The 20,960-nt window shown below is 38.5% G+C and overlaps 1 protein-coding gene across 1 annotated transcript in view; it reads left to right on the top strand.

Annotated features, from left to right (window-relative positions):
• Positions 1-334: 334 nt before the first annotated feature.
• Positions 335-20,960, top strand: part of LOC112567130 (trithorax group protein osa-like) — a 36,708-nt gene continuing 16,082 nt past the window's right edge. Inside the window, 5 exon segments of the mRNA XM_025243677.1 lie at positions 335-1,616; positions 10,214-10,402; positions 10,921-11,214; positions 11,566-11,610; positions 19,174-19,330. Coding sequence (XP_025099462.1) covers positions 972-1,616; positions 10,214-10,402; positions 10,921-11,214; positions 11,566-11,610; positions 19,174-19,330 — 1,330 coding nt within the window. The 5' untranslated portion in view covers positions 335-971.

Raw genomic sequence — 20,960 nt, forward strand, 5'->3', positions numbered from 1 at the left:
GGGTGATGAAAAAAAAAAATATCCTCAATGCTCGCCCAGTAATATGTACCTTGTCCTTTCACTTGACGTCACTGCGAGACCCCCTTTGGCAATCCCCCGCTGTTACCTTAACCTCCCTCTGTGCATTCTAGTTTATATCAAGAATTTTTAAAGAATAAAAGATATGTAGAAAATCGGAAAACTTTAAAATGCACGACAGTATCTTGAATTATACAAAATTATTTAAAACGAGAATGTTTGCACCAGTTTTAAAAGCTATAAACTGGAAATATAGAGGAGGGAGGGTATTCTATCGGCTAATTGAAACGGCAGAAAAGAATGCCCGTGACGCGTCACTACTCCAAAGTTTGTGAACCTCCGCTCAGTCGACGGAAAGAAGAAAAGAATTCCAGTGTACTGTTGAACGGATGCAGCGTGCCAAAACAACGCGTATTGAGATTGTTTTGATTCACAAGTTTGAAGGGGCTGGAACTATGAAGAAAAAACGCTTAGAACGAAACCGTGCTACATTGCTGGATGAAACACGCCATTGCGCATGAATTTGGTGCCGAAATCCTCCGATATTCCCGCTTATTGAAGTGAAGCACATAATAGCTCTGTGTATGATAAGACCATGCTGCCAACCGACTAACTTTACCTTACTTCATCAACTGCTCCATCAGGCAACACGTGTTTACAATTGAGATGACAAACAAAGCTGGAGGGACCGGATTATTTGCGAGTGTTGGGTACCCACTCGAGGTCGTCACAAGGTTTTCCTTGCTGGGTGTATGCTATGCATTATGCTAGGTCGCAGGATTGTATCTTTGCAAAAAAAAGATACAAGTTTCAAGAGATCGTCGTCGTTGGTATGTTGTACAGGCTGAGTGCTGAGTGAATGTAGCATGGAAAATGTCAGTGCCGGTACACGTGGAGATGTCTTAAAAGCAAGTAAAGTTCGTTCGCAAACACATTTGAGCGACCCAAACACAATGGAGTCTTTTCAAGATGGTGGACAGCAAAATATGAACTCTGAACACAATGAGTACCCTTCACCCATGGAAGGATCGCACATGAATCCTGATATGAATAACTTTTCTCCGGGTCCAGGAGAAGGTTCTTTGGGCCCAGATGGAATGCATTCTATGCCTAATTACAGTGGTTATGGCAGAAGTAGCTACGGCATGAGTGATCAACATGGCGGCATGATGTCAGGAAATGTTGAATACAGTAGTCAAAACTCGCAGTATTCTGGTCAGTTTTCGCAGAATTCAGTAAGACCTTCATACACAGGTATGCCAAAACCAGGCATGCCGGCGGTACGTCCTGGAATGATGCCTCCAGGGATGGGAATGATACCAGGTACCTACAATTCTAATCAAAGGATGATGTCTGGCCAAGGAATTACACAGCAGAGCGGACCAACTCCAACGCTGAATCAGTTACTGCAGAGTCAGAGCACTGGACAGAGATTTTCTAATAACTATGGAGATTTTTCTAGTGGACAAGGGAAAAGTAATGATTTAGGAGGACCTACATATCCAGGCATGGGCAGTCAGCAAGGATGGAATGGAAGTCCTCGCTCTTTGGGGCCATACTCGCAAGGGCCGATGCAAGGAACGCCTTACAGAAATCAGGTAACATTGATGTATTGATCTTTCTGTTCATGCATTGCTTACGCATTAATAAGTGGCTATGATATCCAGTACATTGTAGTTAAAAACTGAACTTTCATTGACCATTTTAGTTTTCTCAGTGATACTGACAAGAGTCGAAGCTGATTCCATCTTCAGCCTTCTTTGGAGGGAATAAAGTCATAGTTGCATGGTGTTTAACTATGTTCACTTTCTTATCATCACACGTGTGACTTAGGGATTTTTAAATTTGGAGGCAAAATTAGCGCTGTACAAGACAGCTGGGTAATTGCTCTCAGATTCCCTCTGATTGGCTGGAGGGGCTTTGTCAAACAATCAATCAATCATGGCCGTGATGGGAAAGCCTTTTTGGTGTCCTAATCGACCGTGGCGCTGATGGTCTCGGCAGTGTGAGGCTTTCATTGATTACTTTTCTCCTATCTCGGTTCACGACCACATGAAATGGCGTCCTGTTACCATGGAAACTGTATACTGTAGTGTAAGTTCATTCACACAGGTGCTTGTGCATGCATCAAAAGTTTTGAAGTAAGATTCATTTCTTTTATTTTTTGGTGACACCTTCAGTTTTTTAAATATCACACCTGCAGTGGCATATGGTGTCATTTAAACAGCCCTAAAATTTCAACTAGAAAATGTGCTAGCATAATTAAAGTACTAAGTGCAAGCCAGAAAATTCACTTTTGCTATAATACCCATTTTACAGGAATTACATATTTACAGATTATGTTTTCCTCTATAGTTGTAAAATGGGAATTGGAATTGATTATTCACAGTTGTGTGCCCACACCAACATCAGTAGTTTATCTTCTACACTTCTCCCCACCTCCAAGAAACTTGTTTGACACAATCATTCAGTTTATTCAGTTTTATTTATTAAAGATTAACAAAAAAAGATTATTCATCTGTTTGTAGTGAAGGCATTGTACACCGCTTATCAGGAATAAATTCAGGAGGGCCAAGCTACATGTTGATATAGGTTGTTACCGATGCCATGAAATGGTGAAAAATCAATAATCCTAACCTAAACCCTAATTCATGTCCCTTTTTAAAAATGTGTCATGGGTTTTTCTAAAGTAAATGTTTCTAAAATAAAAAATGCGTGTTGTAAGTTAAGAGATATTTCCACTAGGTATAGTACAAATTCAATTCTCTCTTTGAAATAAGTAAACAGACCATTTGTGCTCGTAATGGTTGGGCTTCTTTAATAATTTTAATTCCTTTTTAAAAATTCACTCATACGCTTTTCATTGTCATGTATCCCATGCAGATATCTTTTTATTTAGCATATACCTTGCAGGACAGTTGCTTCTTTTGGTAGTTGGGTTTAATCAGTTTGTATGTTACAGAAAATCTGTTCAGTCAGACCATTGTATGTCCTCTTTTTTTATATATATAAAAGTGAGAGTTCTTTATCCCCATTTTCTCCAATTTAGATATTTATAATAGCTTCTAAAGCCTTGGCCTTCAATTCCCTTTTTTGACCCTTTCAGAATTTATCAACTTTCTGTCACTGTTTTGAGTATTTCTAATTGAAATTATAAAACTGAAATGTTTGGGTTTTAAAATTGCTGACTGGCCAATATTTTATTCAGCCTATTCAGCGAGTTTGACTATGCCAGTAACAAATAGAAGATTAATATCTAAGTAGAAGAATGAGGGGGAAAAAAGCTGGAGAATCATAAAGCAAATCTGTTTTCTTTAGATTCCAAAGAAAAGTACACAGTGCAGCTTGTAGATTATTTCTGCCCAAACCTTCTATTAACTGCTAAAATGTAATGATGTTAATGTAATGAAGTTTTTTTTTTCTAAGTTCTGTAAGTTGTGGGTAACTGGAAAGTTGCATATGTATAAAAGGAGGATATTACACATTTTGTAGTAATGAACTGTCAAGTAAAATAACATCATTTTTGTGAAAATGAGAGTGCATACAATTTTATTTTATGTTGTAAATTGCAGTGGTAGTGATCATCTTAATTTCTAAAGGCAGACATACATCTGGTATAAAAGCTTATTTCATGCAGATTCTAAATGGCCCTTCTTGAAGGCTTAAGTAGGTTTTAAAAAATAAGATCTTTTTTAACCAGATACTTGTTCCAGTCTTTTGTTGATGAGGTTATATTGTAGATTTGCAAATAATGAGGAAAGCTTATTTTCCCTTTAGGCAGTCCATATCGGCCAAGAAATCGCGTGTAGCTTGCTTTTCATGGGTCTTCTAATTGACAAATGCAGCTTAAAAGGACTTGACAGAAGCAGGTTGCTTATCTCAGTAATGGAAGGTAAACAAGTCTGCAACAGTGCAAGGTCACTCAGTACACTAACCTCTAATGGAATGTGGCTTTGAACTCTGACATTACAAAAGGAAGGCATAGGCAGGGAAAAGTGCATAGGTACTGAGTGGGTGGGTGGCTGGGTGGAGGTCACAAGAAGCTTATTGCAATATTATGACTGGCATGGGATAATGGTGGGAAGATAAAGTGCTGAGAGCGAGTTGCAGCTGATGCATGCTTTAAACAAGATCAGGTTACTCATAAATCCAGAAAACTGGTCCAGTTCAGTGATTCTCATATTTTTATTTTGGGATCACTTATTTTAGAAATTATCTGATGCACACATATATTTTATATAACCTAGTAGGATAAGAGATTACTTATAAAAATAGATTATTGTGTACAAAACTACCGTTTTATTTATTGCCTTTGCAGCAGCTTGCAGTTTTTGATTCAAACACAGCTCGGGTATTATTGCTAGTATCAGACAGAAATGAGTGTTTTTGAAACAGAGTATATTATCATTGTTGTTAGTTTCAAGAAACTCAGAGTGGTTTTCCTTGATCAGATTAAGTGCCTTACACAGTTTTGTTTAAAGGTGTGGGAACTAAAAAGGCTTTCTTTGGCTGAAGTGAAGATGGCATTTTTCTTTTATAGGTTTCTGAGTATGAGAATTTGAAAATCTTCTGTCATTTTGAAAACATATACAGTACAAATATACAAGGTCCAAATGGCGCTTCATGAATTCAGTGTATGTGAATTTGAAAATTATGTGTCCATCATATTTCATGTGACACTTGTGTTTATTGAACAATCATTATGTATTGTGTGTACATTAATTTGCGTTGCACTTATAAACTTATTTTTGGAACTATGCAATCACATGTTGCACTGATTCTTAGACTGCAACATGGTATGTAACTGTATTTTTTATTGCTGTAGAAAGATTTTCTCTCTGTTGATTTTAAATCTAGCATTTGTGATATTAATGTAACAAAATGTCTGATTTTGATGAGGATATGGTGTCATATAAAAACACATCTGCTTAAACAATAGGAATAAAAAAAAATTGTGTTCAGGAAGTGAAAATTCTATCCATTTTTAATATGTTGTCAGTGTAAAAATATTTTTTAGTTTGTTTTTTGGCTTGTTGTTCTACATCATGATTTTATCTGGGGGAAAAAACATGCTTGTGTGGGTGTGTGGATTTTTGTGTGATCCAGACACATTAAACATCCTTTGATGCAAGTGAAAACATATTGATAATAATAACTAATAGAAACAGATGCCATGGCAAACATGAAGTATATGGATAAAGATGAACTGCTGAGGAGAGAGCAGAATAATATGCTTGATTCTGTAAAATATTTCTTAAAGAGGTGGGTTTTGATGTTGAGCTATCCCTGAACATTGATACAGTTTTAAAAGAACGGGGCAGAAAATTCCAAACAGTAGGGCCTTAGAAGAAGAATAATCATCAGCCGAATTAGTCTCATCTTATGTGTGGAACAACGAGGGCCACACAAGCAGACTTGAGTAGTAAGGTGTGAGTAGTTCAGACGGGTTTGCTGGGGTGAGACCATGAAGACATGGTGTGGCGATTTTATAATCAGTGGGAGGTTGAACTAGCAGTCAGTGAAGCCTGAAGAGAAGGGGTGTAGCATGGTCTGCTTGTCGCCTATTGAAGCCTATAGGAGCAGCATTGAAATTTGTCCCTTAGGCGATTAGTGAGATAGATTTGGTAGAGAGTGCGGTAATCCAATCGGGACAACACAAAAGCAGACATAAGCTTTCTGGTGGCAGAAACGGGTTGAAAGGGACTGATCCTGTGAAGCTGAAAGACGATAAACTTACAGGCTGCATTGATGTGAGAATCAAGCAAGAATGATGCATTGAAGACAACACCAAGATTCCTGATGATCTTGGAAAGAGATTTTCACGCCAGAGAAAGAAAAGTGGTAGAGGATGCATAATTTCCTGTTATTTGTGGAGGTCCAAGAACAGAGCCTTGAGGCACCCCTTTATGGTAGCAGATGAAGATTAGGTGCAATCAGTCAAGTAGGACTGAACCAGATCAAAAAGTGCCAGAGACTGAAAGTCGCAGGAAACCTATACAGAAGGATGTCATGACATCTGTTACATTTAGGTTTTTTTTTAAAGGGAATAATTCTTCTGCTTTATGTTAATAAGCCAATAAATTGTCTTCTTTTCGTTGCTGGTGATCCCAGCAAGCCTTTGGTAAGATGCATGGAAAGGTTTTAAAGCTGTGGTGCTTTTTGTGACATATTGTATAGGCACTTGATAAAATTGACCACATCTAAGACTTGAAAATTTGGAAAACAGAGTATAGCAGATAAGTTTATGTGCATGGATCCCATTGCACACACCCTACCCCTGACCTCTCTTGTCTAGCATCCATGACTTCATAACTTTTGAAACTTTCTCTATGCTCTGTTTCCTGATGTTGCAGACTTAAGCTCAGAGTATAGGAAGCTTAGAAGAGATTTAATGCAGGCTTGTGAAGTTATTCTATTTATAATGTGGGAATTGATCTTGTGTTACACTTTCAACGCTAGTGTTAGCAATGATGGTTGAAAAGTTGTGGTTTTAAAATTAACCAAGGCAGGTCATATGCAGATATAAGATGATGTGCAAATTTCCGTTATAAAATGGTACTATCAGTTTACCAAATTCAGCTGCGTGTTTGTTCTTTGCATACAAATACAGCCTTTCTGTTAACCCTGCAAAGTTGTCTGAAGTCACTTGCCCTAAAAATTAGATCAGAATTGTATTCATATAAGTGCGGTAGAATTTGGAGCTCTAAAGTGATGATAAATATTAAAGTTATTAAGAAAATATATGAACCACTGGATTAATCTTCCTCTTATTTTAAGTGTGTGCCATTCTTTGTGCAGATGATTGATTTTTTTTTTTAATCAGAGGCTAAATGGCTTTGAAGCACTGAAGGTTTTTGCCTTTTTTTTTTTTTGTCTTATTTCATCATCAGTGAATAGGAGATAATTGGCTGAGGGTAATTTGAGGAGTATTTTGTAGCTTTATCATTTCTTTTATGAAGCTGTTAAAAGTTTTTGTGACTACAGAATTATTGTGTGATTGTGGGTACTGATACAAATAATCCACAAAGAAAAACATTTGTTTCATGAGCGTAACTCCTTACACCAATTAACATAGTTGTTATTATAATCAGTTAACTAGTTCATCTGCTCATCTTTCTCTGCAGATTTATCTCTATCCTTACTGTTTGCTTCCTGATTCCTCTTTGTGTCTTCTATGTTTATCTTTTGTTACCTGTCGGCATAGTTGTTTCTCCTTCTGTCCTTTTTATTCTGTCCGTATCTCCTTTGCAAGTGTAATTATGAGCTACATAGATCACATAGTTATGATTTTTATTGTTAAAAGTTTAGAGAGAGTATAACTGTTTGACTGGGTGGAACCGTAAATGAAAAAAAAAAAAGACCTTTTGACATAAAATATGTGTTTCTTAAAATTTTAGCAAATTTTTCAGTGCCTTAAGGCTTGTTCTAAGTTAGCCTCTTTGTGTAGATCCTGACTCCCTTCTTTTTCAGTTATTTATTCGCTTCTTTTGAAAAATAAAATGGGAATAAAATATTAGGTTTTCAAATGGGTTTGTTTTTTGGTAAGTACCTGAAAGTGGCATTATATTATTTTGAAGATGTTGACTTGCACTGTAAGATTATAGTATATAATGAGATTATTCAAAATAATGGTTTTGGTTCCATTATCTCCCACTCCTTTCAGTCTTTCTCTCCTCCCACATGCTGTCATTTTCAATGTTTTTTTGTTTCTATATATATATCTATATATATTCTGTATACTTTTTAATTGTGTGGATTATTACGAGCACATAGAGTTTGTACAATCTCGCAGTCTATATCTTATTATTTTAATCAAATTTGTTTTGCATATTATTTTCTTACTCTGAAAGAAGTTTAAATTAATGACTTAAGTCTGATTTCACAAATTTTCCATGCTCACTTATCAAACATGCCTTATTGTGAAAAAAACCCTCAAATGAATTAGTTTTAGGTTTTTGTTTCTCTACGTACTGTTTTTGTATCCTGCTGGAGAGAACACGCAGGAAATAAAGTGAGCTAATGCACGCATTATTTATATGTTCTGAAATACAGGAAACAGTACTGACACTAGTTCTTAGTTTATCATCTGCCACAATATTTTAAAAAATGTTGAATGCAGCCAACATTACCTTCCTGATGCTTTAAGTTTAAATAGAAGTGGTGAGGATTTTTACAAGCTGGGATTGTTATTAGAACCTTAAAGGTAGTTTATGTAGCTGAAACCACATGTACTTTGAAAAATTTATTGCAGAGGCTTGAAGAAGTTAAAAACAAATGGTATTCACATGTGGAAGGTCACTATGATGTACCCTTTATAGGTTTTCTCCTTCCGCTTCCCAAAACCGCGAAGGTGATGATTGGAGTCATTATGGATTTATATATTTGACATTATTCTAATCGAGAAAGGCATTTTCTGCTTTGAACACTTTGCATTTATCAAGATGATCAAAGCAATTCACAGACATTCCTGTGTTAAAAAAAAAGGTTATCACTGTCGTATCTGATAACAGCATAGTATATTAGTTGACAGAAGGATCAGTTTTTGAACAGATGCATGGTTTTGCCCACAAATAGTCACATACGAAGAGTTCAGTTTTGATACTGTGGGTAGTTTTTGGGGCCTTGTCTGGCCATGCAGGCAAATGGTCTTGGGAACAGAGTTCGCATTTTATTTGCCTAAACACAAGGTTCCAGCTTTACATTATGTTAACCACTATTTGTTATTGTGAGTTGCCTTCGACTTCAGTCTTGCAGATTCATGTGCTACTTTTTTCCTCTTAGGCTTTTGTTCCATTTTACACTTTTAATGATTGCAGAATTAAAAGGCTGTTAAAACATGAATAGTCTAAATATTTATGACATTGTAAAAAATAATTGATCAATATAGAGGTTGTGAAAGCTATTGTTTTTAGTGCTGAAAGGAGAGGTATGTGTTTTTTTTTCACATTTCTAATCTTGTCCTTGGGAGCTATTAATAGCTTTGATTTGAAGCTGGTCACTTTCAGAGTTCCTCAGATGCGATTTGGCATATTGAAGAGCATGTTATACAGGCCATCATAAATCTCATCAGTGTGCTTCCATCCATTGTATTTGTGGAAGAAAATGTATTCCTAAAGTGAAGTCACAATTTTTAAGTATGAAATTTCATATCTAAATATACATGCACAGTGATAATTAAAACTTCACCTACTTTTTAGTATTTCCCAACTATAAGCTATGTAAAATTGATGCACATTCTGGTAAGACTGTACTTTCTGAATTTTGAATTTTTCAGTACAGTATTCAATAACATGATTTGCCTGATGGGCCAGTGTACACGTATTTAACATTTAAGCCATGTTAAGGTATGATATTCAGCAGGTTGGTGTATTAAATCTACTTTCAGCTTGTATGATATTTTCAACTTGCACTAGGTTTACCAGGACATGACACCGTCACAAGTCCAGGAATATCTGCACGTGGGAGATAGGTCATTATGTAATGGTGTTGCATATTTTGTTATAGTGAGTTGGAAATTTTTTGTTCTTGAAATACAGATTTCCCTGGTGTTGTCTAAAACAGTTGGAGATGCTGACCTAGTAAATAAATCCTGAAAGAAACCAGATAATTTAAAAGCTTAAGAATAAGATTAGGAATAGACAGATTTTACATGTATATATCTTCAAGTGCACAAAAGAAAAGAAGGACCAACAACAGCTTCTGTCAGTTGAAGTTGCAATGTGTTGCTTGATGAGGATCATCTCACTAAGGTGAAGATCATGTGTTTTTAATGCGTGGTGAACTGTGATTCATCATGTTGTCAACTCAGCTTGTGGAAGTCAGAACCCAACCCTTGCCTGGCTCTTAGTAAATGGAGAGAGTTTAGGATTGTCACCTGTATCAGCTTCAAACCCATGACTTTCTCCTCCTAGTTAGTGTCCATTGCTGTACCACATTGTCTTGTGATTAAGCATCTTGCCTTTTTTATCGTCATTGCTGATGCTTCATCTTGGATCTGTAAAAAGAATGTGTAGTTCATTGATACATTATTATTCAAAACTTAGATATCACATGGTCTTTCCACTGATCAATTGTGTTAATCTAAAATTTTGAGTTAGCAGCATGGAAATGTAAAAGTAAAGTACTGTTTCTTGCATATTATGTATGAAGCTTTGAAATAAACTTCAGCTTATTCAGTGAGTTGCATATCTTGCAGGGAGGGACTATACCAGAGAATCGGCGGCCAAGTGGAATGGCTCCAGGACCAGGTCCAGGAGGGGGTCCAGGATATCCGCACCAGAGTCAGTACATGAGCCCTGCCATGGCTGCTAATGCACAGCGCTATATGATGGGACAGGTGCGACCAGGTCATATCCCTATGTCAGGGCACAGCTACAGTCCACAGGTAATGAATGATCACCTATTTTTGTGTATTGGTCTTCCCTTTAAAACAAATCCTTCATGTCTCATTTACCTTATTTACTTGTATGAAGTTTTGTTTAAAATTAATAATTTTAGTACTGACCAAGTAAGTGCGTAGAAATTATGTGCAGAATTCCTTGCAATGTAATTAGGCATTAGCCTAGACTGTGTAATCTAACCAAAGTAGATTGAGGTTAAAACGAGACTAAAATCAATGAGTGGAATGTGGATGAAATTAGCTGTGTGTGGGTTGCATTTTGAAGAGTAGTTTCTCAAGATTCTTACAGTTTAAGCTGGATAGCAGCAGTTATGCTACTGTGATTAGTGGTGACCTCTTCCCTGAAAATCATTACAGTTACTTGGGAGCATCCTGTACTGAAAGGCATGGCAAACTGCTAGATTTAAAATGCTGTAGTTTACTTATACAAGGCTGTCACTGTAAGGAAGATGTGAATATGATCTGCCATTCTAAGAATTAGATGGGTTCTGTTGCCTACACAGGTTCAAGGTTCCCAGTATGCTCCCTCACATAGTCAAATGAACTATAGTCCCTCTATGCCTAACCAGTCCTCCCAGCCACCCAGCCAACAACAGCAGCAGCAGCACCAGCAGATGTATCATGGTCAACAACAGCAACCACAGCCCCCAGGACAGCCACCGCCTCAGACTTCCCCAACACCAGGCCAGCAGCAACAATCGTCATCCCACCGGCCACCATCATCACATTCTCAGGGACCGTCACCCAGGCAGGCTTCGCCAGCCCCATCTGGAATAGCAGATCAAAATTCTAATCATGTGAGTATTTGTAGCAGTGACTTACCCCTGTGCCCTCCCACCTCTCCCATATTGCAATAAAGGGAGGGGGATGTTGGTCCTGTGTGTTAAATTCAGCATGAATATAAAGTCTTGTAATACCTTGTCATTGAAATTTGGCTGCGGATGACAGGACATCTGATCCCCCCCCCCATATTCTCTCAACTCCAATACACTGATGTTTATCCCTGTTCTTTAAATTCTCTTTTCATTAGCTTTGGTTTTCATGATATTTTTGTTTAATAGGCTATTAGTGGGTGTTTATTGCCATATCCATTTATATTAGAAGTCTAAAGATGGGCAGCAGGAAAAATTCTTCTGTTTTTATTACAGAGCACTAGCAGTAAAAAATCTGAAGACAACCCAGAGTCACATATGGTGAGTAAAAGTTCATCTTAAAAGAAAACCTCTTGAGGCTTTTTAGGAGGTGGGGAGGGAGCAGAAAGGTGCATTAGCTATATATTTACAAAGCGAATATTGTTAGACAACTTTGGACACTTTGACTTTGGAGAAAGAATGTCATTTGTTAACAGTTTTATTCCTTTTACAGTTTTGTAAATAATCCCTTTGGTTCTCAGTTAAAAGACAGTCCCAGTAAAAGATCATCTGGCACACTTGTTTTCACTGTGATTGTGACTTCACACAACGTTAAGCAAAATCCACAGTCTTGATTGACAAAATCTAAAGCAGTTCATTCATGTTGTCCTGTTTTCTTGTCTGTACAATTGATAAGCTATATATCCTCTTAATATTCCAAGCTGTAAAGGAAACGAGGGCTTTCACCTTATTACAGTGTCAAGTTTCCACTTAAAGGATCCGTTAACTGAAATTGAAAGGTTATCTCTTGATATTGTGGGTGGATCATATCATATGTTTATCTTATCTTGTCACAGATTTTATTACATTAAACTTTGTAAATTTTTTAAAGTATTGGGTCATGCTTTTAGAAGGGGGAAAAAAGCAGTGCTTCTACTTGGTGCGACTAGAAGGATTGTGTTATGAGACTCTCATTGTTGGCACTGGCCACTTCAGTATGCCCTCCAGACCAAACTGCTTATGTTTGAAACTTGGTTCATCATATTCAGATATGAATGGTATATAGCAGTGATGCCCAACCTTTTTTGGCCTGCGGGCCATATCCATTTCGGACAGCCGTATCGCGGGCCACTTCACCGCAAAAATACAAAAAGGAAGAAAAAAAAAAGAGCAGATACCATTTTTTATTAAAACAAGTTGTACTTCCCATTAATTATGTAGTAATTAGTGGGATATTTGAAGTTGTTTTCCCGAAACCAACTTCTGAATGTCCGGCCTCATCATAGAGACACCAGTCAGAGCACTGAATCGAAATGTTCGTCCATCGAACAAAAGATTGAGAGATGTGCCTACGTGGGGATAAATACTTCTTCCTTTTTTTTTTCGTTTTTTAAGGTCTTCTTTTATTACTAACATGCCGATTTCCTGCACTGTGGGCAGAAGTTTCGCGGGCCGGATATGGCCCGCGGGCCGTAGGTTGTGCATCCCTGGTATATAGCATGCTCAGGAACTGACTTTATGGATGTGCTTATATGTAATGTACACTTTATATTCGTGTTTTTAAGTGGTGGTTTAGTGATAATTCTTCCAGGGTATTTGCTGCCCAAGTCGGCTGTTTCGTCAAAGACCAGTGACCGCAGGTTGCATGAAAACTAAAATAAATGGCCAGCACTAAGAATTAAAATCTAAGAAAAATCTGACTTTGGAGTGCTTTTGGCTGAAGGTGAACATTTGGGGGCATAAACAAACGTGCAATATGATTTTCTCCCCTGTCACCTCACTATCCCACCAGATGCACATGTGCAGGCGTATTTTTTTTTCCTTTTAGCAAAATACATTGGCTGGTTCTGACAGATATATTTTGTTCTATGTGTAAATGCACACCTAGATGAGTAAATACTTTTCTATTTTGGACTCCACTGTGGCTAAATGACAAAGAGTGGAAGGTACATACTTTCTTAGATGAGATTTTGGGTCATATTTTATGGAATGAACTGTGGACAATTCTCTAAGGTTCTCTAAATTTTTCTTGCAAAGTTTAGATTGTCTTGCTTTTGAATTAAACTTTTAAAATAACCAGAAGGATTTGCTGTAAAGCGATTAATGCCACTTAGAACAGCTGTCACCAAGCTAGCTGAATTTTTTTTTTTACTTCCTGCATGAAGGTGGTCTCCAAACATCTTTTTTAGGTTATTATGGGTAATAATAATAATGAGAACTTACAACACGCAGCATCAGGACCGAGTAGATCACACTCTCTGTGCAGACCAATAATGACAAATGAAGGATAACAGCCAGTGGACAGTGAGGTATGTAAAGGCACAGTGAACAACATTAAGATGGGGTACAAGAGTAGAACAAAATTGGGCAGTGGATGAAGGGTGTAGATAGTATAAACAGTATGAGATGGAGTCTTTACATGAAAGTGTTTCAGACTACTCTTTAATCACAGCAAGTATTTTTGTGAAGGCGGTACCCGTTTTACCTTCTCAACTTTCTATGAAGTTGGATAATCTTTCCTGACAGGTCATCAGAAAGTTTGCAGCGCTACAGGGGTATAGAACCAGTACACCTCAGGGTTGTGGACACCAGTGCTACTTATTTCCTGCTTTTTTATTTTTGATCAGAAAGTTTAAGATAGCTTGTTGAAAATGTCTTCTAACTTTATTGTAAGTTTTTTATTTTTGTTATTTAGAAATGAATGTTCTCAATTTTTATGAGGATATTTTGTGTGTTGGTACATATGTGTTTATGAATACGAGTGCACCCTTTTATTTCAGCATCAGAAGATTATCAAGTGATATTAATGGCTCACTTCAAGATGACGTTGAAGTGTTGATCATGGTGCCATCTATCTGAAAAATTAAAAACCTATTTCACCAAGCAGCTTCAGTATGTTAAGAGAAAAATAGTAAATTTTGACAGTGGCCCCGACAGTTCCAGGAGGAGTAAAGGTGAAATTAGAAACTGGCTGCCATGAGGGTTTAATGTGTAGAAGATGAAACGGATTCATAGTGCACCTAACTAAGCCTTACTGCTAATCCTCCACTGCTTGCATCATATTTGACTGATTTTGTTTCCACACTTTTCAAAATAATATGTACATTTTGGATTGCCAGAGTTGACCAAAAGCAGTGGCTAAATAATAATGGTCCCATATGAAAGTTTTTTGTTGTGATAAGCTCTCTTCTTAAAGATGAGAGAGTGCTGGCATAAACAAGGATGAATGTGTTTTATTAGAAAGGATGGAACTTAAATGTAGTGATTTAAAAAGAAAAATTTATCGAGTTTCATTCAAGAAAGAGCTGTCTTGGGGTTTGTTTGGTTAAATTTTGTAGGTGTTAAATCTCAAAAAGCCCATTTTGTTTGAAAAATGTGTTTTAAGAAATCAGTAAATTTTGAATTGCCATGGTATAGAATTTGATTTATATGCTCAACCAGCATAAAAGTTTTGCTCATCTTTATCAACACTTTTACATAGAATTCTTCTGTTCGTGTTAGTTTTAAATGAGGTTATTGAAAATAATTTTCAGTCCTCTAGGTTTTTGCTCAGATCCCCAAGTCACCTAGAAAAACAGACCAGGAAAAGGTCATTTTGGGTTATTTAATGCAGCTATTTAATTAAGATCATTTATTCAGTACATTTTAAAAAATCTCCTTTAATATTTATCAGAAACATTCAAACTGATCAGTGGTGGTTACTTCCAACAGTATTTTATTCCCGTTATTGTTGACACTTTTTGTGTTTGATAGACTGATTAATAATATGTATTGTTAGTTGAAAGGGACAGGATGGTTTGTATTTTTGTATGATTCTTTGATAATCTTGGTGCACGGACTAGAAATGAACATAACGGGCAGCACATCACAAAGTGGTGTAGATGAATATATCACTGCTCTCCCGCGTGAACAAAAGATGATCGTTATGTAGCTTTTTACAAATTCTAAATAAAAATCAAAAGGTGTTTAATAGATTTCTAGCGGGCATGGTGTTTTTATTTGATGAGGTGAAAAATATTCGGAGAACAGGTTTTTTCCTCGTGACGAGTGTGGTTAGATATTCATCCGTTTCATACGTAGTCTGTTACACTGCATTTAAAAAAAAGTTGGAATAAGTTAAAAGCTGAATAAAACACGTTCACTTGATACAAGCATTTCAGTCTGTAGTGGATTTTCTTCGCAAGGCTTTTATCTTCTTTATGCACGCCTTTTAAGATTTTATGCACTTGACTCTAGGGGTGAAATGTCAATGTAAAGATGAAGACCCATCAACGTGGCTTGCGTGGGGCTCGGGTCGCAGTGGAGCATCGGTCGAATTTACATTAAAAAAAATAAGTATTTATGTGGGAGCTTCCCATTCTGGTGATGTCAGAGTTGTTTTTGGGTCCCCTCTGTCTCCTCCGTGGTGGAAATGAATGTTGCTCTTGATGGAATTCCCTCTCCTGAATAACTGTCTTTTGTCAGGTGGCAGACTGAAGGCTTAAAATAGGCCGCCTATTGCTCGCTGGAGCCGGGCGAGAAAGCCCCCAGCTGCCTCTGGTTTGTGCGGAGGCCCTGTCGGGGTTGCGAGTCACACTCCAATGCTCGCCCATAGCTCGAGGGACAAGGAGACATGGGCGAGATAAAACGACGTGCGTTTCTGTTCTGTCAGTGCTGTGAACTTGGCTAGGCAGGCCTGAGCTAAGTCGCGGAGTGGCAGTAGCGGTAGTGAGGGCAGAGAGAGAGAAACACACGCATGACACCTGGGAAGTCTGCGTTTATGGAGAGTAGGAGAGACGTGCGTTTGTGAGTAAAATGTAATGTTTTTCCTGTGAGCGATTGCCCAATCAGCAAGGAGTTTGGCACAGATAGGCGTTCTGGCTTGGGCATCTACCTTGTGTATGTATGGTTTCATGGCCAAGTGCTAATTTCCCTTTATTATTATTATGTTTTTTATGTGCGTGAAGGGTTATGTGTAGTGCTACACAGGCATTATAGTATTATTGTTGATCATATGGGAATATTTACAGCATTGCATTTTGTATTTGTAATATGTAAATGTGGTAATTCAAAAAAGTTACCAATTGAGACTGCCAAAGAATAGTATATAAAACACCAGTAATGTGTTATCGTCAAGAGGTTAACAGATTTTAAGTTATTAATGATAATTTGCTTTGCATTGCTTATGTGACTTTCCAGCAAGATGCAGACAAGTAAAGTGGTGATAAAGTTAAGTTTCTGTAAATTAACAGCTCGCTGGGTATGATTATGCCACTTTATCCTGTTGGACAAGCTTCACAGCTAGAGGCACATTTTACTGACTACAGATTACTGATGCATTTGTTATTAAGGCTTTTTATTCATTTGTCACTGGAAGTCAGTGTAAGACTGTGTGTACGCAGTACACAAATTACTTCAAAACAGTTTTGACCAACACCAATCTTTATTGAATTGTTTCTCACGTTCAGCAGTACAGTTTTGGTTCAAGAAGATGTGATACAATTCTCGCTTAAACAGTTTCAACTGTTTCCATTTGGCTGTCCTTAGAAAAACAGCCTTTTCTTTATTTAATGGCCTAACCCTGACAGAACCCCCTCTGGCCCATACAGCGAGTGCACAGCCTCTGATAAGCCTGTGTTAGCTCTGTGCGTGTATTGATTTTCTGCCCTCAGCTATAGATTACACTCTCTGGCTCGGTTGGGGTCTGCACAGGCAGCCGGCTTGTCAGCCTACGCTGGCACAAAGTAGTTCTTGGGCTTGTGCTGTCTTTTCCCATCGCCCTCAGCGCGCACGGCGTTCCTAGTTGCTACAGGCCTTGTTGACGCGAGCTGCATAGCTGTGCTGCAAATGAAAAGTAGACTCCCCCCCTCTTTTAGACAGCATCGTAGGCTAACAGGCAGTAACACAAGTTCCTTTGTGGGGGTATTTTTAAACGCATAAAATGGAACTACTTTATGTAAATATCCAGCTTCGTCTTTAAAAAATATTTTTTTTAAAAAAAATTCCTCCATCAACTAAGTCGACTAATGTGAAGTACTTGGGCAGTAAGGAATAGATACACCGGTGAGAGTGAAGTGAATTGGAGGGTAGTTTGTCAGAATTATGGCAGTATTTGTGGTTGGGTCTCCCCTGATCAACCTGTGACAGGCGAGGCAGGGCAAGCAAGCAAGGTTGACACTGGCTTGATAAATCGCAGGCTGTATTGTCCCCTGTACTGTAGGCAATCCCAAGGGGGAACGTCAATTGGACCAGTCTACTGTGTGCGTAGGGCCCAAGCTTGCCTTTTTTTTCACGAGCCTTCAATTAGCGCCAGCTTTGATTCCTCAGTGTGGAGGAAGCTTCGGTGACAACCTGGGGTGGTATGGTGGGCTAGAGTACGTGGGGTGAGAGGGATTGAAAAAAAAAATTAAACCGCATAAATTTTCGTTTTTAAACTAAGAAAAAAATTGTGTGTGGATAATAGGTTGGTGAAGTTCGCTGTGTTGACCCATTGGTTTATAGCTCAGTATATTGCAATTTTCATACTCACTAAAATCCCCCCCCCCCCTCGCTGACGGAAAGACGGTTTGAAGGGGAAGGGGGAGAAGAGCGGAGTGAAGGAAGGAGTGACTGGCGGGGTTGGCGGCCTAGCGAGCAGAGCGGACCGTGTACGCTGGGCCCAACGGCGACAGGGCTAGGCAGGTAGAGGGGAGTGCGAGGCAGGCAGCGCAGCAGACGCAGTTTTGTGTTCGCGAGGCGCAGTGGATCGTTGAGATAATTTTAGCACAGTGAGGGAGACTGACGCTAGCTCGCCAAGCTTTGCCACACGGGCTTGGCTCAGTGCGAAGCGGCGTTGGTGCGTGTGTGTGTGTGCCCTCCGTGCAACTTCAACTCCTTCTCCCCCTCCCCCTTTCCGAGCGAAGGGGTTTTGAGCGTTGAACGACGGAGGGTAGAAAAATTTACACGACCATTTTTTTTTTTTTGGTCAATGAGGGAGTTGTTCAGAACGAGGAGTTTTTGTGCGGCGGTGTGTCCTTCGCGAGGTGTTTCCGTTGGCAAAGGTAGGTACATGGAACGGGTTGAGCTGGTTGTACGTCCTTCTCGTGCTTTGTTCCTTGTGTTCGTTGACCATGTACCGCGGGGAGGCCTGCTCTTTGTTCGAACAGGATAGAAAGACGGGAGCGAAGAAGTTTCTTCTTTCTTCGAAAGGAGATGGGTGGAGTAGGTGAGGGACAATTCGACGGGATAGTTACCGGATGTGTTCCCATATCTACCGATAGAAACTTTTTTTTCCTGTCGGGGCCCCTAAGGATAACTAGGCACATGGCGCATGCCTCATTGAGGCCTCTTCAGGGATGTGGTGCATTATTTTGATCGCAACACGTGTTTGTTGCTTTGAAAGGAGCTTGAAGTCGTGAACCGGTGTTGTCAGCATCGTAAGTAGACGGTTTGAGGAAAGTTGGGCGATGTACACATTATTGTTGGGTTAACTGTTGTAAGCTTTGGTTTGATGTGCGTCGTATTGGGGTCACTTAAGTTGCAAGGTTATTGGAGTGGGTGATTGTGTGGGGGTGGTGTGAAAATACCGAGCTATATAACTTCAAATGGTTTCACAGCTCTAGTAGTTCAAGCTTTCTTCCAGATAGCAGATCATCGCCCATGATGTAAATTAAAATTTCAAAAATAAAAAATTTGCACAAACTTGATAAAGAACTTTTTGTAAAGAACTTTCTTGCATTAAAAACGTCTTCAAATGTAGTTTTGCATTACATGCATAGTGAAAGATATTTGTAAACAAGTTATCATCATATGTCTCAGAGTGATCGTTCAATAACAGGTTATGTAGATGGTCCCCTTTAAAGCCAATAGGAAAAAGAAAATACAGATTTAATTAGTTGGAGTTTATAGAAATACCACACATTCTAGAGTGTGGTGTTGTGTTTGCAGGATAGTTCCAATGTTGAGGAGGCAAATGGAGAAAATTCCAGAGGGACTCCAAACTCAGGAACATCTCAGTCTCATGTAGGTGTGTCCAGCTCTAGGCCATCCTCCTCTCCTGTTGGTTCTTCGGGGTCTCGCTCCAACACACCAGCACCAATTCCTGGTGAGTTATTAGATAGTTTTTACAAGTTTTTACAAGCTTGCCTTCTACTAAAGGGGATATGGGCAGTGTGTGCAAGAGAAAAAACACTTCTTGGGAAAATCAATAAGACCATAGGTGCCAGAATAGAAGAGTAATGGATGGGGGTGGTAAATAAAACTTCAGGCAGACCTGCACACATACGCGCACATTCTTACAGTTCAGATGGCAAGAATGCTTTTATGCTTGACTGAGATGTCAATACAATAAAAGCCACTTATTAATCTATTTCCATTAGTTTATATCTTTGTTTCAAGAAATTTCAGACAACAGCATAAACTGAATAGTTTTTATTATGTATGTCCGTGCCTTTGCCTGTTTTGTGACAAATTCTGTAATGTTATTTAGAGCAGTTGTCTTTGGGCTATATAAATGTGTATCTTTCTATGTCTCTATGCTTGCTTCATGCTTTGATTTTTTTTCCTTAATTGTATTGAAAACATCTAGTTCTCTCTGTGATTATAGCCTGTTACTAACACAGCATAAAGCATCAACCAGCCAACCAACCTTCCTATAGTTTCACATACACTGCATAATTCCTGTTAGTCCTCCATTTTGTTGTGATCAGTGAGAAACAACAAATGTTGATCCCTAACTCTTGAGAATCCTTACATTTCTAAAAGCCACCATACAAATTTTCTCTTGGAGGAAAATTCCATGGTAAGCATTTTTATATAAAGAATTTTAAGGACTGACATTTGAAGTTGTGAGAAAAGCTAGATGGCAAATGTTCTTGACTCTCCCACCTCTCTCCCTGCCAGAAAAAAAGTATTATGAAAATTTCAGTTCTGGTAGGCATAATTTTTCATCCCCTAAAATGTTGGATAAAATAATTGCGATCAACTGGCTTTTGTTCTAAAGTTGTTTTTTTTTAATTTAAAAAAAAACCACGATTATGTTTAGATGTCGCTTTATTATGACTTTACGATAGCTGATTGATGTGACTTATTTAGAGTATCAGATCAGATAGTTTGACATTTTTTCTTAGTATCTTTTATCTTCTCATGGTGTCACCAAGTTCTAAAACTTTCACTTTCCAAGGCTAAAAATAATATTGGAAAAGTTGTTTCTTCTGAGATCTGTCAAAAGAGACTGTAAGGTTGAGGGCAAAGATTCCTGAAGGGAGTGGGAGGGACATAATAAGGGCTTAAGGAATGGCCTGCAGGTGGATGTATTGTGTCAAGTAGCAAACACAAGGACATCTCAATATGTTCATTGCGGCCCCAGTACTCTTTAATTATGTAAATGCGCTATTGATATTTTCACCGCCTGGAGCAGCTGAGGGGAGGGGGTAGCCTCCTGGCTGCATCTGTCAGGGATTGCCCTGTCATTGTGAAGGGGGGCTTCCCTCTTTGCCCGTTGCCAGACAGGCTTTCCCTGACTTTAATGGAATCTCCAAACTAATTATAGTCCCAGTCAATGGCAAACAACAGCTGGAGGACACCAAGTAATGTGAGCAGAAGGTGGGGAAGGGTAGGGTAGAGGCTAATCTGCCTCAGGCAGGAAATATACTTTGGTGGGGAAAGGTAGTGTGAAAAGAGGGGGGGTAAGGTTTTTTTTTTTTAAAGGCCCTGCAGTTTAATAACAACAGAGT

The sequence above is a fragment of the Pomacea canaliculata genome, linkage group LG6 (assembly GCF_003073045.1).
Source record: "Pomacea canaliculata isolate SZHN2017 linkage group LG6, ASM307304v1, whole genome shotgun sequence".
Lineage (NCBI taxonomy): Eukaryota > Metazoa > Mollusca > Gastropoda > Architaenioglossa > Ampullariidae > Pomacea > Pomacea canaliculata.